The 16,097-nt window shown below is 37.7% G+C and overlaps 1 protein-coding gene across 1 annotated transcript; it reads right to left on the reverse strand.

The window, feature by feature from the left end:
* Positions 1-2,567: 2,567 nt before the first annotated feature.
* On the reverse strand, positions 2,568-4,442 carry LOC131430735 (fork head domain transcription factor slp2-like). Its single transcript, XM_058595929.1, has one exon. It carries the CDS (start codon positions 4,165-4,167, stop codon positions 3,040-3,042), a length of 1,128 nt encoding a protein of 375 aa, XP_058451912.1. The 5' UTR covers positions 4,168-4,442; the 3' UTR covers positions 2,568-3,039.
* Between the last annotated feature and the right edge of the window lie 11,655 nt (positions 4,443-16,097).

A 16,097-nucleotide genomic window follows, 5' to 3' on the forward strand; every position in this document is an offset into this window, starting at 1 on the left:
AAAATCGCTTGGTACAAAGTGTTTGGTAGAATCAAGTGTGCCATGATTTGACGTAAAATTTTTGTATAATATTCCGAAGTGGCTTTTTCGAACTCAAGTACATATTAAATTTCTTCTTTGGTTTACTGTGATTATTCTTTTATTATGTTCACAGTATGTCTTCAAATGGGTTTTACAATTAAATTTTGAACATTTTTTTTCCGTTATTATTATAACATGTTTCGATATGTAGTAGAGTTTTTGGTTTCGATATGTAGTTCAGTATTTTCTCTGCACGCTCAGGAAAATTTATCTACTCACAAGAAGTACCGAATTTCTGCACATCAAAAATGAATACTACGAAATGTTTACTTTGATTTCACTGAGCTGACATAAATTCAAGCATGCCGCTTTGTAATGGGTGATGATTTTAAATAACTTTAGTTACATTAGCTGTGAAGTGGATGATATGATTTATGTTTGCATGCCTTGAAATTTATATTCAAATGAATTGCGACGCTCCTTTCTTGAGAAGTTAATTTACATCATTTTTTCGTAGTGTGCATTCTTGTTAAGGTTCTACTTCCAATCGAAGAAAAACAACCAATGTTCGTTGACGCAAAAGTAGTCTTCTTCGCAAGACCGCAAGATAAATCTTCGTGAAAAAACATCATTTTATATAGAAATATAAACGAAATTTCCTTTTTCATAGTGAGGAAAACAGCTTTTACGTTTTGTAACATTGCTTGTAATTGTCCCTTGAATTCCGCCATCAAAAGAATTACGTTTTTATGTCACCAGCACAATCAGCAATCAAGAATGTTGTGCAGAACAACTCGACGAGAACATTTCATAAGGTCACGTATGCAAATAGCAGTTTCTCTTTATTTACTTTCTATTCTGTTGATAACTTTTTTCCTTTCACATTTACTTCATTAATATGTGTGTAAAACGAACATAAAAATAATACATTTTGCTTACGAACATTTGTGTAATTAGTTTCTTTATCATAACGACACATATGAACTTGACAGTTCAGTAGGACTGTAAACATAGGATTTTCTTTATGTTTGCCTAATGTTGAAACAAATTGCCTTGCGAGGATGTAAACAGTGTTACTGAAATGTCAAAGAGTTGAGGTTTGCTGTGACGATAAAAAAGAACTAATATTCCCAAATATTCGAAAGAGAAAAGTAAACATAGAGAAGTTAGTTTTAAGATCTTTTGAAACGATCACGTCGTACTTACTATGCCAATCGATTTTGATAATAACCGACATTAGTTAGACATAAAGTTTTAAAATTGATCAGCTAAAGAAGACTTTTTTCGTTCCGATTAAAACCAATATATATATAACTCCCACTTTGCATATCTATAGCTTACTGCGATTGAAAACAAGATTCATACAATTATTCCATCATTAGTCAGTTGATTCAAATGACTGACAATTAGCATTCCATGAGTAAGTTGATGAGATATCGAAGTTGGCAGAAAGTCTATATATGTCACGTGCTAATGGAATATAGAACTCTAATCAGAATCATTTCCATCGGAATTGATTGCCTTCTGTTTGGCGTTAAGGGTTTTGTAGTTGTTATGATTGATATTAATAATTTACAGTAAAATAGGCCAATCAATTGCAATAAAAAGTCCCTGGAATACTAATATTTATGTTTTGAATATCACAGATACAAATAAAATGATTTCATTTTGCGCAAAAATTTTCTTATAAAGAAAGTATTTCACGTAGTGAAAAAGTTACAAATCGATAATTTCAAATTACACCGCCCCATCAATGCGCTGGAACCAACTATTGCTCATATTACCCTAACTGTTCTCTCGAATTCCCCGTTCTCCCGTAACATCGGACAATCGCGTCGAGCAACGAAACGCTTTTGTTTTCCGATTTTCGCATTTCCTTCCTCCAGACAAATCACAAAACGCTGAACAGTTGAGCGCAGCACTAAAGGCAAAATAATTAATGTGAGTGCTTGCTGTCAAAATACAACGCGTCATTATTCACCATCCGGTGGTACCGGATCATCGGGATCCTTGCATCCGTAGCGGAATTCTCGTGCCCCTCTCTCTTCCCGGTCCCCCGTCAGGGCTACGGGAGCCGTAGGAAACCTTTGAACGGCAAGCAACAGGATTTTATTGTTTTATTTGCCAAAACAAATCGTCCTTCCTCTACGGTGTCGGGCAGCAAAGCTTCATACTGATATTTTATCCGCAAATAGGGGAGTCTTTTCCCACGATTCCTCGCTAGGGCTGTTATTCCCCCTTGGTTTGGGATGCGAAAATTTTACCCATTTCCCCCAATCAAGCAGCAGATAATGAAGAGGCAGACGAGTGTAATCTTTTGGCGAATGAACATAGCCGTAAATGTTGTAGCCACCACCAGTTGAACATGCTTCCCAATGGGGAGAAAGGGCAGAAAATCAGCACAATTTGAGTGGAAAAAGCGATCGACTCACCCGGTTGTTTCCAACGTTGAGTTTGCGCAGACGAATTTTCCATCAACGGAACGGACGATTTTTTCTTTTGAGTGGAGTGGAGTGAGAAGATGGTATTTTCAATTTTCGTTTGATATTCTTTTATATTTTATACCTTGATTTGATTTTCTTTTTTTGCAAAAATATAATTTATATAGCTGATCGATCTTAACTACTAAAAAATTGCTAATACTTTCTGTTCAGGATAAATGTACAATTATTTACAACGCGTGATGCTTTCCTTTGAATGCGTATCTTACAATTGCAACAAAGATATCAATTCGTCAACAATTACGGTTACAAGTTACTCAACAATTGTTTTTCACGGAAAAAAACATTACTCGTGAGACTAATTAAGTCACTATTATGAGAGCACGTTCCCAGCTTCCTCGGGAACGACGGAGCTGGAAGCAGCAATCGAAACTAACTTCTCTCCTCTAGATATCACTGGTGTGGCATTTGCCATCATTCGTCTGTAGCAGAACTCTAAGTAAACTCGACTTTAACAATTAAATAAATATTTGCACTAGAAGGTATCCTCGTCGACGGCGGTGGCACTTGGCGTTTCTCAGCTGTGCCTCGGGATCGGTTTGAAGATGGTTGGTCCCGTCGGGGAACCTTGTGGCGGGGCGGGCATTCCGGATGGTTGGCTGGGCAGGGTTGGCGAGTGCGGCTGGTGTCTTTCGGTGGGACTTAGCTGCTGCATATGAGCGGCCTGCGCTTGAGCCTGAGCAGCGTGGTGCTGAAGGAGTTGCTGATACTGAAGTCTTTGGTACAGTTCGGCCTGGGCTTGCTGGTGCTGGTGCTGCAGCTGAGGAGCAACTCCGGCGGCTAGCAACCGATCCATTCCGAATCCCGGACCACCGACGGACAACGGCAGTGGAAGTTGCAGTGCGGGTTTGGGTGCTATGCTCGGAGCGTACGGGGAATACCGGGAGTACATTTGAGCCAGCAGTGCAGTTTGAGCGTGGGCAGGTGACGGGTACATAAACTGGTTGAACTGAGGATAACCGAGTGGGGGAAACATTGGACCCACTAGCGAACGCTTGAAGGCGGCCAGACGACTACGGGTAGCAGCGGTCGAACGGCGCCGAAGCTTTCCAGTTGATCCTCCAATAAACACATCTTCGGCCGACGCATCCAGCATCCAGTAGTTGCCTTTGCCGGGATCGTCGTAGTGGCGAGGCACTTTCACAAAGCACTTGTTCAAACTCAAATTGTGGCGGATCGAGTTTTGCCAGCCTTGTTTGTTATCACGATAGTATGGAAAGTTGCGCATGATGTACTCGTAAATTCCGTTCAACGTTAGTCGCTTTTCAGCACTTTGACGAATAGCCATCATGATCAGTGCGTTGTAGCTGTACGGTGGTTTTTCGTTACCTTTTTTCTCGCCTTCCTTCGGACTCGAGGCACCTTCTTCGGTATCGTCGGATTTTTCCTTATTGCTACAATCCATTGGTGGCGGAGTTCCGGTAACGTCCAAATCCGACTCGGTATCGGTGAAATCATGATCCTGTTCCTCCGATCCGATCGGTGAATGGCACGAATGTGGCGATGGCGATGGTGTCTGTGCAGGCGATGTCTGCATGGCCGTTTCCGGCAGGATTGAGTTGATCGAGAAGCTTGATTTTAGAGGCGCTCTGGCCACACTAAACACTGTTTGTCCATTCATGGTTGCGGCCTCAATCTTAACCATAGTTCACTCCACACTTGTTATACGTTTTAAAATGTTTTTTCTTTGTCTTTAAATAGAATATCACTTGTTCAACCCACTCATGTGGTAAACGTTATTATTTTCTGAAACGATCTTCAAACTGTTTGAATCCTTGTCTGTCACTCGCACCGGTCCAGCACCGACTGTAATTGACTATCCGAAATTGTGTCAAATGTCTAAAACTGGTTTTCTCATTGATGCAAGAACGAATGATTCACTCTCGCACAAATCGAAACGATGCTACTCGAATGGCTACAAGTTCGTGACTGATTATGCACTTCCCCTCCCGACAGCTTTTATACGACCGGTGATGTAGTCGACAAAGTCAAAAGCAAACAACCGCAAAGCCAATCACCGTACAATGCAACCCCTGCTTTCGACCAATCAGCGTACGGGTTTTCCGTTCTCGTTCTACACATTGCACTTTGCGGGCCGAACGCATACACTCGTAGCAAATATCGGATACTGCTCGTGAGCGAGCTCGACATTGGAGAGCCATTCATGAATTTGGGAGAGCCTGCAGCGGCTGCCTGTCATGCCTGTCGAAGCGGAGAGCAGATCGCTTGCGCAGATTCAGGTTTTAGTCGCCGCTAATGTGATTTTTGTGTTGTGTTGTGTTGGTCTCATCGCATCGATGCAGTTTGATAGACCACGCCTTCGAAACATGCGGTACGGGCCGGTTTTACGCTGGCTGTTGGCCAAATAAGAGTCGTACAGTTTGTAAACGTCGGGGGTTAAGATGTACAATTTGTTTACACGTTTTGATTCAAACAAGAAATTTCAATATAAATAAATAAATGTTTTTCCTCCCTTTCCCGGTTGCAGTTGTGTTGGTGTGCGATGTGAGTGTTGGTCGATGCGCGCTTGCTTGCAAAGAATGGCGAATCATGATGGGCGTTGGGTAGTGTTGGTGGTGCATCCAAGGGTTCTTGAGATAGTCGAACTGGTTGGCAGAGCTAGAAGGCGAGTTTTTTTTTCATTCGAAGCCGAATCAGAATGAATGAGAGGAAATAAATATTTTGTAAATAAATTTTGATTGAATTACGGTGAGGATGCTGCGCGGCATCATACTAGAGCTGAACTGGCTCGCGCCCCTGTTAAATCGCGACCGATTGAGTGTGAGCTGTTTTTTTTCCTGACTAGTGACTGTTCTCGACCGATACTCTTAACCGTTGGGAGAGTGATTTTACGAAAAAGTTTGTTTAACTTATTAAATGTGCTGCAGTTTTTGCACCATGGGTGCGGTTTCGATGGGCGACAGCTGCAGTCTTTACCGGGAATTATGACTGCTGTGTGTCATTATATTTGGTGATTAATAGTGTTGTAATAAATGGTTTTGAGGTTATGCTAAATTTTCTTTTGTATGGGAAACAGCCGGTTTTGGTGGCAGTGCAGACATATTTTCTCTGACAGGGATTAAATTTACGTTATTAGTTTTCGTTGGCACTTAGCAATGATTCGTGGTTGGTCTGGATTTTATTTCTGAGTATGGGACCTATGAATCGGGGAAGCCATTTGAAAATAAATTCTGTAAATTTGAATTTGTCTTAAACCGCAGTCGTAATTTTTTGGTAGAAGTGAAGTTTACGAGCAGAAAATTACTTCTGTTGAAAGAACAAACAGGCAGAAATTCATTCATGAAACAAGGTTTCTCGATGAATATAGGTAGGAAGTGGTGCTGAAATTTTGACAAAAGCAACAAATGTGAAATGAAGTATTTGATTCGAGATATTCGTTTGAAAACTTAGAAACTATGGCTCACGATTATGTTAATCATGTCATGATTGTGCCTTAACAACACTGTAATTTTCTATATTGATGCCATTTTCTGAAAGTTGGCATATCAAGAGAGAGAGAGAGAGTTTTTTCAATTCTATTGTATATTTTATGAAAATAATTTAAGGAATTTCGAATAATTTTTGTGATAACAAAATTGATGCAAGCTGCAGTGGAAAGACATCTGATCGTTTTATCATCATTGATTTCAGGAAGATAAATTAGTTCATGAAATGGTATTTTTTGTAGGCAAAGACACTAGCTTGCATTGCTTCAACGAATTTCAGATCAGTTTTCATCAAAGAACGCTTCTCTTTTGGAATATCTCATGGGATAAAGATAATCGGAAACGGTGGAGACATTCCAGTATCCTTTAAATATCGGTAGAAGCATGTTTCATTACAGAGTTGTACGTAATTTGAAATTTCTTTATTAGTTTCATACGCGACTATCGTTATCTCATCTCGGCAAGTCTGAGGATTTCTAATTAATCAACAAAGTCGGATTATCAAAACAATGCTTAAAAAAATGGGACACTATTTTAAATAGGATAGAATCAATATTTGCTAATATACCAATAGTCATGTCATTAACAGTCGTCATATTATTTTACCGATTACTTAACTTTCAATCAACGAATTGTGATAAAATCGGATACGATATTTTTACTAAGGCTCTAAGAAGCAATATCGCAGAAAAAGTAGTTTGAAAATTATATTTTTATAATTATCTGACTAAGACCAAAGTAGAGTTGGCCTGCCGTTGTTTGACCAAACAAAGGCGATTGAGTTAGTTTGCGGAACATTCATTTTTGAGTTTTACTTGATTTGAACGAATGAGCAATTGCCAATGAGATGAAGTATTCTACACGTGTATGTATGATAAACGCTGTATAGAATTTTCATTACGACCTAAGTACAAATGACAGATTCCCGTTGCTTACTTTCTCTTTCAATTATTACGGAATAGCTCTGTAATTTTAGATGATTTCTTCAGTGCGGATTGAAAGATGATAGTCTTAGATATTATTCTCTGCGAGAAGGGTTGCAAAGAGTATCGTTATAATTGAAAGAAAAAGTAAACTAGGAGCATCTATCATTTGCACTCGCTATGAAAATTCTATGCAGAACTATTAATGGATTTGGCATGGAAAGTGAGATCAATTCAAGACCAATTCATGTTTAAAACGTTCGAATGTATGTTTGCATGCACTTTCTTAAAATCGTTGTAACTCAGATGCTGTACATTGAAGTTGTAGGAAATCGATCGTTCCTTCCAAAATTGATATACACTGAAACAAAAGTTAGTTTATCTAAATGAAAAAAAAAACAATTGAGAAATTCCATTGAAATTCGGAGATTTTTTTTGTGTATTTCTATATGACTCGAATTTTTCATAAGCATTCTACATGACCAGAACGTACTGTTTGCATCATCAGTTTGACCCTTGTCTAGTTTTTATAGAATTCTTTGAAAATTTTCGAAAACTTATCACTCTCATTCTTGTTTACGGCCATATGCGATACGTTTGAAAGTATGTCAAATTCGTATTACTGCTTACGTTCGAATCAATCACACTTTCAAACATCCTATATGCATAAGAACAATGTCAATCCAACTTTAAACCATTCAGTTCAAGTTGTAATGAAAAATGTTTTATATCATTTGTTATTTGACTTCTTTTTTTTACTGATTTTGTGACATCATGCTTGTTTACATCCGTATCGACTATTGGACGAACACATACTTTCGAACGAATGCGAAAAAGCCATTCTTGTTTTCACTCGAATGCATAACAGCGCGATTCCTGTGCAAAAGAAGGATCGGCACCACAGGTAGGTTTTTAGGAAGGTTCCAAACATCAAAGAAGTGACAAATGCTACATAATAAATAAATATCGTGCTCAAGATCAATTTTATACAAAAAAAAGTTTTGAAATTAAACTTCGTGCAAAGTAAAAAAGAAGCATTGAAAGTAGCAGTCTGATCAGTCGTATCTGCGAAAAATATATTGCATATTCCTTGCAATTTTGTCTATATGACTATAAAATACCTAATAGATACGGTAAAATATGATGCGTAATAACTCGAAACTGCGCATATATTCGAAGGCTCGCCAGAAAAAACAAGCATTTTAATATGAACGCTATGCTTTCTAAATTTTTTTTTATAACAATTTTTATTCAGGCCAATTTGCGTATAGCTTTACGTGGCCGATTTACCCATGTTTTTGTTACATAAAATTATTTTTTTATTGTTGGATCTCGTTGTCACCCTTCTTCTAGGGGAGAGGAGCTTCCATTTCCTTCTAGTGATGGTGAAGGTGTTTTTGAAACAGGAACACTGCATTCACTAGTTTCCGTTGTTGAGCGGATGTCCTTGTTTTTGTTTGTTTTGTTTGTTTTCGCAGTTTCAGTGCAAGGTTTGCCGTAGTTTGCAGGTTGTTCACAAAACTGACATGTAACCAATTGATTTTCATACGTAATCCACGTAATACACGGATATATTCCGTCTTGACCACAAATGATGTAAGATGGAATTGCTTTATGTAGTTGCATCCGTACCACTCGCACGCCATTTCGGATACCCGGGAAAAAATTCCGTCATACTTCCCTTTCGATGGAAAGAACTTCACCGTACTGCGACATACTTTCCCGAACATACCCATCGCTGGTCTGCGGGGGAAGGACATGCACGCGTACTTCTATGGCAATGTCCACCATGTACACAGGGATTTTATATTTAATATTGTCATGATCAATACTGTGCACTCCGTTATTAACCGAAGCAAATGCACATGCATTTCATTCACGTTTGAACATAATGTAAACACAGTTAGACGCCTTGTTGAATTGAATCTCACTTACATCATTAACGTTTAGATGCATTTGTTCCTTAAGCAAGATTTCAATTTCGGTTGCTACCTAACTTGCAGCGCTTGAAATCAATACAAATTGAATTTGGCCTTGAAGGCCAAGTTTCAGGCTTTGTTGGATCGTATTTGTCCATTTCGTACACTCTATTGTTCACTGCACTGTATTGTCTTTGTTTCTGTCGTCGCGACCGAAAGAAATTTTCGACTGTGTCGGATGCGATGCGAGCACGAACTGTATGCTTTCTAAATGTTTATTTCAAAAATCAAATTTATAAATTGATTTCAAATAACTTTTACATTCGAAAAGAAATTTGTTGGGAATCGGTTAAACTGTTTTCAATGCATCCGAACTGACGAATGCAAACCACGGCATTTCGTCTATTCGTCTGTAAACGAGAATGGGACTTTTCGTTCATACGAATAATGCTGGAATACACGTATCGATCGGAACTAAACTGGCAAACACAGAAAGAAATTATGAATTTCACAGGTGACATAATTCTTCAATCGATACAATTCATAACTACTGAACTTCTCAAATGACACAATATTCCATTTGTACCGAAATTTACTGGCTCCGAGTGTGATTTGCACTCGGCTAGCAAGTGAGACTGTATGGATTTATATGCACGATTTACCAGTCAAGCAGATATGTGCTTCTGTGGCTCAGTCGATTAACTGGTGGGCTTTATGATTTGATGTTTTTCGGTTCAAGTCGCGTTGTTGATGTCGATCGTTTGATTTTTATTCCTTTCGTTTCAAAGCCATGCAATTTTCAAATCACAGAATTTTACATGTTCTTGAATAAAAAATTTGTGTGAAATGTGGCGCTTCATTTATGTGCATCTGATAAGATGTAAAATCACAAGAATTTTTCGAACTGTGTGCATTCTAACATTTCGCATCTGGCTAATCACAAGAATTGTAGTAATTCCATCATGAAGAAGTTTACTGATATTTAAATATTTTGTGGCTAACGAGTCGCGTTCGAACTCATTCGAGTGAAAACAAGAATAGTTTATTCGTATTCATTCGAAAGTATGCGTTCGTCGTATGGTCGATACAGACGTGAACAAGAATGACTCTGAATGTCTCAAGAACGGTAGGTCTGATTTATGTTCTGTTTTTCACTATGATTTTGGTGAATATTGGTATTAGATGGAAAAAGTATGCACTGTTTATAAAATTATATTAAAAAAACCTTTAGATTTAATATCTCCAAAAATGTATTATTTTTTAAAATTAATTGTTGAGTTACAGCTGATAACCGAAGAAGTTTATTGCATTCTAAGTCAAGACGTATGGACAAAAAATTGAATCTCATGAAACAAATCTGGATGAAACAATCTGGATTTTGGAACTGAATCTTGCAACTGTTCATTCTGAGTACTGCGCCTGGAACTAAAAATGAATATTCCTCTGTAATACTGGTTAATCACCAAACATTTCAGTTCGGGTTTACATCTCATCCAAGTCAGTCGATAAAACAAAACCGCTTACGTCGGGGACAGAAGAAACCAAGTACAGTATTGTGTAGTGAACAATAGACCTCGAAAATGAGTGAACCAAACGAACAAAAGCTACCGTTGGTACGAAAGAATACAATTATTGTTGACTTCAGACAGTGCAAAATTCGACCTTCGATACAAGAACTTGAAGGTTTGCTTAAGGAGCAAATGCATCTTGACATTAAATGTGTGCATTTACTTCAATGCAATAAGACCAATAATGTTGTTTATATCCAGTTCTATAAAGAGTTGGATGCAATTCAATTCGCTAAAGACAATAATAATGTGCACTATGTGGAGCATGAAAATATCAAGTACAACATTCCAGTATATATGGAAGATAGTGCTATAGAAGTGCGTGTGCATGATCTTCCCTCAAGTGTCATCGATCCTTATATTCGCGCAACTATGTCCCAATACGGAGAGATTCTCTCTATCGAAAAAGAAAAGTGGAAGAATTTTTTCCCCGGTATTCTGTGACATTCGGTCAGGACACAAGAATACCGTGCAAATCACTTGTTACCTATGACAATCAGATGGCCACATGTCAAAATTGCCAAAAAGCTGTTCACTACGGTAAGCCATGTGATAAACCGGACAAGGAGACAACTATACCAAAGGACAACGGTGCTTCCTTCACATCAACCCCAAGCAACCCCAGTACACCTGTGACAGTCACCAACAACACGGAAGTATCCCCTTCAACGAAACCATCCAACGTAACCCCTATAGAACAAAGTACACCAGCTGCAGTTAACAGCTTACCATCCAACCAACCAGCAACTGCAAACAATGTACAACAAGGCGCATCTACAGCAACTAGCAACGAAATCAACAACAATACCACGGCAATGGATGACGAGACGAACCACGAACAAACTGCCCCTCAATCCTCGCAGGAGGAAAATGGAAGCTCTTCTCCTTCTAGAAAAAGGGTGACAACGAGATCCAATACAAAAAAAAACTTTATCTAAAATCTCAGCTGAATCGGCCACGTAAAGCTTGTTCGCAAATAGGCCTGAATAAAATATCTTTGAAATAAAAAAAAAAACAAACATTTGAGAAAAAAATATTTTGAGTTATTTATGGTTATCTTATAATAATGGAAATTCTATCGTAAACTTCTGAGCATGACTGAGATCTACCCATTCTTGTACTGGAACATTTTTGAAAATTCGCCCCATGTTAAAGTAAGACGTAAGCATGATAAAACAAGATTCTAAGCAAAATGTTAGTAAAAAGTTACAAACCCCGAGATACAGCACTTAAAAAATTATTCAAAATATTCATTTAGGGGTTAGCCAAATTTTGTGCTAGGGCACATAACCGTTTCAATTATTTTTACGTTTCGTCTTTGACTCATCAGTGCAGAGCAGTTCAAATTGAACTGCTTAGTGCTAAACTCGGCAGTTCAATTTGAGCCGCTGAGCAGACGTAAAGTTTCTTTTTTTGTTTCGCAACGAAGTGCAATGTCTTTTCTGACGTGCCGAACGAAAACGTGTTTTCGACTATTTCTGGCCGATGCAGGTTATCACTACTTTCCGACATACCAGAGACTTGGGTGATTCGCATTGTTCAGATGCCTAAGCCCAACTCCTTTGGTAGAAGGTAAAAGTTAAGTTACTAGAAGATTTCTGCTTGCTTAATGACCCTCTGTCACGTCTCACCTTTCCGTTCTATATATTCGCATCCTTGCTCTCCCTTGAGTACTATCATTCTATAATTTTCATTGTCTGTTTCTACAAAAAAAATGGTCTCTGGTTAGGAGTTTATAGACACTTATAATGATGATGCAAAAAATTGAAAAAAAAATTCAATTGAACTCAAAACTGTTCGAACTCGCAAATCTGGTGAGTTGATAATCACACCGTACGACTTTGGCGATACTGGTTCCGAATGTACCGGATATTCTAGTCACAGATTTACCGGAAATAGTGATCAAAAACCCAGAAATTTATAAACTTAGACTTGAATGACAACTTGAGTTTAAAATTGTATACGCTCTTGTAAAGTGACTTTACAAAAACTGTAAATCTAGAGTGGTTCAAAACTGTTTGTAGATTATATAGATTGCTGATATTAACGACAATAGTGAACAACAACCTCAAAATGAAGCTTTCCACGATTTATTAGAGTTGTTTGGACCGATTTTCACCAACTCAATGGAGCTTTATATATCCTAGAAGCTTCAATTTTATTAGAATCCAAATTCCACCACTGAAATTACAGTGATCGATTTTTCAAAATTTAAAACCGTCATTTAATGTGATGATACAGAAATCATAAAAAATCTTAAATTTGTAGGTTTTTTTTTGTTTGCAGGTCTTGTAAGTTGTTACACAGCTAAACTTTCACTTTTCTTACTACGAATCAAAGAAAAGTGGTTCTATGAATCCCATAATAACATGTACGAGAATATGAGTAATATGAGGAAGGAACCATTATCTCACTTAGTGGAGTTGATTAAAGTGTCGATTAGGTTCGCTACAACTTCGTTTCATAACTTATAACTTCCGAGTTACAACGATTCGAAGAAAGTGTAGACAAAATATATAAGCGCACTAACAGGAAGAATCCTTTCAGATTAGGGACCGAGCAGCATACCTGCCAGTCTGAAATAAGTGTTTTTTTGGTGTTCAAATTTACAATACAGTTTTGTATTGTATTGAAGATGCTTCAATGACCGTGAAATTCATAGCTGATTTCCTGAGATACAGACATATGTAAATTGTTACACTTGATGACTTGAAACAAATGTCCGGAAACGTGTTTCACTCGTGAAAACGATTTGTCTAACTGACTGTTCGGGTTATTTTCATACACAATCAAGATGATTAGTTTACAATGCGAGAAAAAACCACTGTTGATGGTTCTTTCGGACCTACAACAATGATCTCGATCAGGACGCTGTCTATGCCCCGAAAACTGTCGTCAATATTTCCTCGCTTCATAATGACTTCTTCAGCCCCAAAAGGCGTGGTCAGTATTGGCTTAAGAAAGTGTAAAAGTGAACATTTCTCTCTTTTCCGAAGAGCTAGATGAGCGAGTGAGTGAGTGTGTGATTGTTTTTTTTTCCTACTCGGCCGAAGCCTGACTTCGACAATAAGAAGTCATTAGTTGGATTGCTGATGACAGGCTTTGTTGCGGTACAAGCGAAATGGGCGAACACCGATTGGTACGGGATCCGATGAAGGCAAATCGAGGACGGTTTATGACTTTTCTGCCCTGCCCGTTTGGGGGCATTCGGGTGTTCGGCTCGTTTCGACTTTTACCGATGGATGGAAAATTTAGACGACGAGAAACGGTACCATAATTTGGGCGGACGTGGAAGAATCAGCTAGCGATTGTGTAAAGGGACAGAATACAATGGTTGGAAATTAGCAGCGAATTATTGATGTCAACCCACAGACTTTGATGGTGTGATTTTAGAGTTTTGTTTTATCACACTCCGTATGTTTTTGTTACCTGTGCTGGTTAGTGTCGCTACGACAGATTCGTCAAAGTAAATTAACTTTGACGATGGTAACCTATTGAAAACAGCAGATATAAGTGGACAGGTATGATTAAACTATCTGATCATCATCTAACTTGATCCAAACCCACCCAGACATTACTTGAAAAAACAGAGCGTTACATCCCGTTTTTATCATTTGTCTAAAATGCTTATGTCAAATAGATTCACTTTTAGTGTCATGTGGTACAAATGAAGTTTAACTTTAATACCAGGACCAAATTAAATAACACCTTTCCTCTTAAATGTAAAGCGAAGGCGTGTAAGGTGTGAGCCTTTACACTTTAAAAAATATGATCACATTGATGCACATGCCATGTTTCGATTTCTCTTGTTAGCAACCAAACCATACATACGACTTAACTGCCAGGTACATCTGACTGGAGCGAGTTAATTAACATCCCGTAAGGGAAGGGTATTCTACGGGATTATTGCCTTCGGAACGAGCAGAGTGTCATAAAAATAATAACTTTTTCTATTGAATCCAAATGAACCCCAATAAATGTTTGAAAAAGAGTCATGCCACATCGGACCATCCCCCAGAAGCGGTGTGTGGGTGTGGAACATAGAAAAATTTACAAATGAACGCGATTACACCGTTATGTGATATTTTAAATCTATTCCTTTCACACTTGAATCAGCGTTGTATTCTGTAGATGAAAAAAAAATGCTTTTTCGATTGTTTTTTTTTATTTAAGGATTGTTTTTACTTGAAGATTTTAGAAAAATGGTGTAGTAGAGAATGAACGGGAAAATCAAAGCTTCCTGTAACTAATAAAAGGACAAATTTTTATTCGATTGATCCAACCATTACTTGAAAGTGTTCTGAACATGTATCGTTTCATCAATTGCGAAAAAAACAATAATGTGTCCGAGTACTCTAGATTAGTCTAACATTTCATGCCAGGACATCTTGCTTGGTTCAAAAAACTGAAACTGCAGTTCATAGTAGTTGTCGTTATCGCCGAAATCGTTCCGGGTGAAGAATCTTAAATTCCGGGTGAAGAATTGTCATATATATGATAAACAGAGACTTCCCAGTATCTCCTTACGACATGAAAGTTGGTACCCAGTCGATATTTAAAAAGTTCTTACAATAACTATGATGTTCTTCTCAAAAATACTTTGCATATTTGATAGTTTTGGTTTGTGTTGGTTTTCCAGTGTAGTTGAAAGTTCTATTATGGAAAGCCGGTTCAATAGTATTTATTTCTATGTACTGTTCAGCGGAAAAAACTGCTTTTCTACGTCTCTCTCTCTCTCTCTCTCTCTCTCTATCTTTCTCTCTCTCTCTCTCACAATTTTTGAAACTCGGAAATTTCTCGCTTTATGAGCCTTTCAAGAAATCTAACTTATTTTCTAATTAAAATACTCGAAATACTCGAAATACTCGAAATACTCGAAATACTCGAAATACTCGAAATACTCGAAATACTCGAAATACTCGAAATACTCGAAGTACTCGAAATACTCGAAATACTCGAAATACTCGAAATACTCGAAATACTCGAAATACTCGAAATACTCGAAATACTCGAAATACTCGAAATACTCGAAATACTCGAAATACTCGAAATACTCGAAGTACTCGAAATACTCGAAATACTCGAAATACTCGAAATACTCGAAATACTCGAAATACTCGAAATACTCGAAATACTCGAAATACTCGAAATACTCGAAATACTCGAAATACTCGAAATACTCGAAATACTCGAAATACTCGAAATACTCGAAATACTCGAAATACTCGAAATACTCGAAATACTCGAAATATTCGAAATACTCGAAATACTCGAAATACTCGAGATACTCGAAGTACTCGAAATACTCCAAATACTCCAAATACTCCAAATACTCCAAATACTCCAAATACTCCAAATACTCCAAATACTCCAAATACTCCAAATACTCCAAATACTCCAAATACTCCAAATACTCCAAATACTCCAAATACTCCAAATACTCCAAATACTCCAAATACTCCAAATACTCCAAATACTCCAAATACTCCAAATACTCCAAATACTCCAAATACTCCAAATACTCCAAATACTCCAAATACTCCAAATACTCCAAATACTCCAAATACTCCAAATACTCCAAATACTCCAAATACTCCAAATACTCCAAATACTCCAAATACTCCAAATACTCCAAATACTCCAAATACTCCAAATACTCCAAATTCTCCAAATACTCCAAATACTCCAAATACTCCATATACTCCAAATACTCCAAATA

The sequence above is a fragment of the Malaya genurostris genome, chromosome 2 (genome assembly GCF_030247185.1).
Source record: "Malaya genurostris strain Urasoe2022 chromosome 2, Malgen_1.1, whole genome shotgun sequence".
Taxonomy (NCBI): domain Eukaryota; kingdom Metazoa; phylum Arthropoda; class Insecta; order Diptera; family Culicidae; genus Malaya; species Malaya genurostris.

Excerpts from the sequence above, each read along its gene's own strand:
- LOC131430735 (XM_058595929.1), bottom strand. The coding sequence starts at position 4,167 with ATGGTTAAGATTGAGGCCGCAACCATGAATGGACAAACAGTGTTTAGT.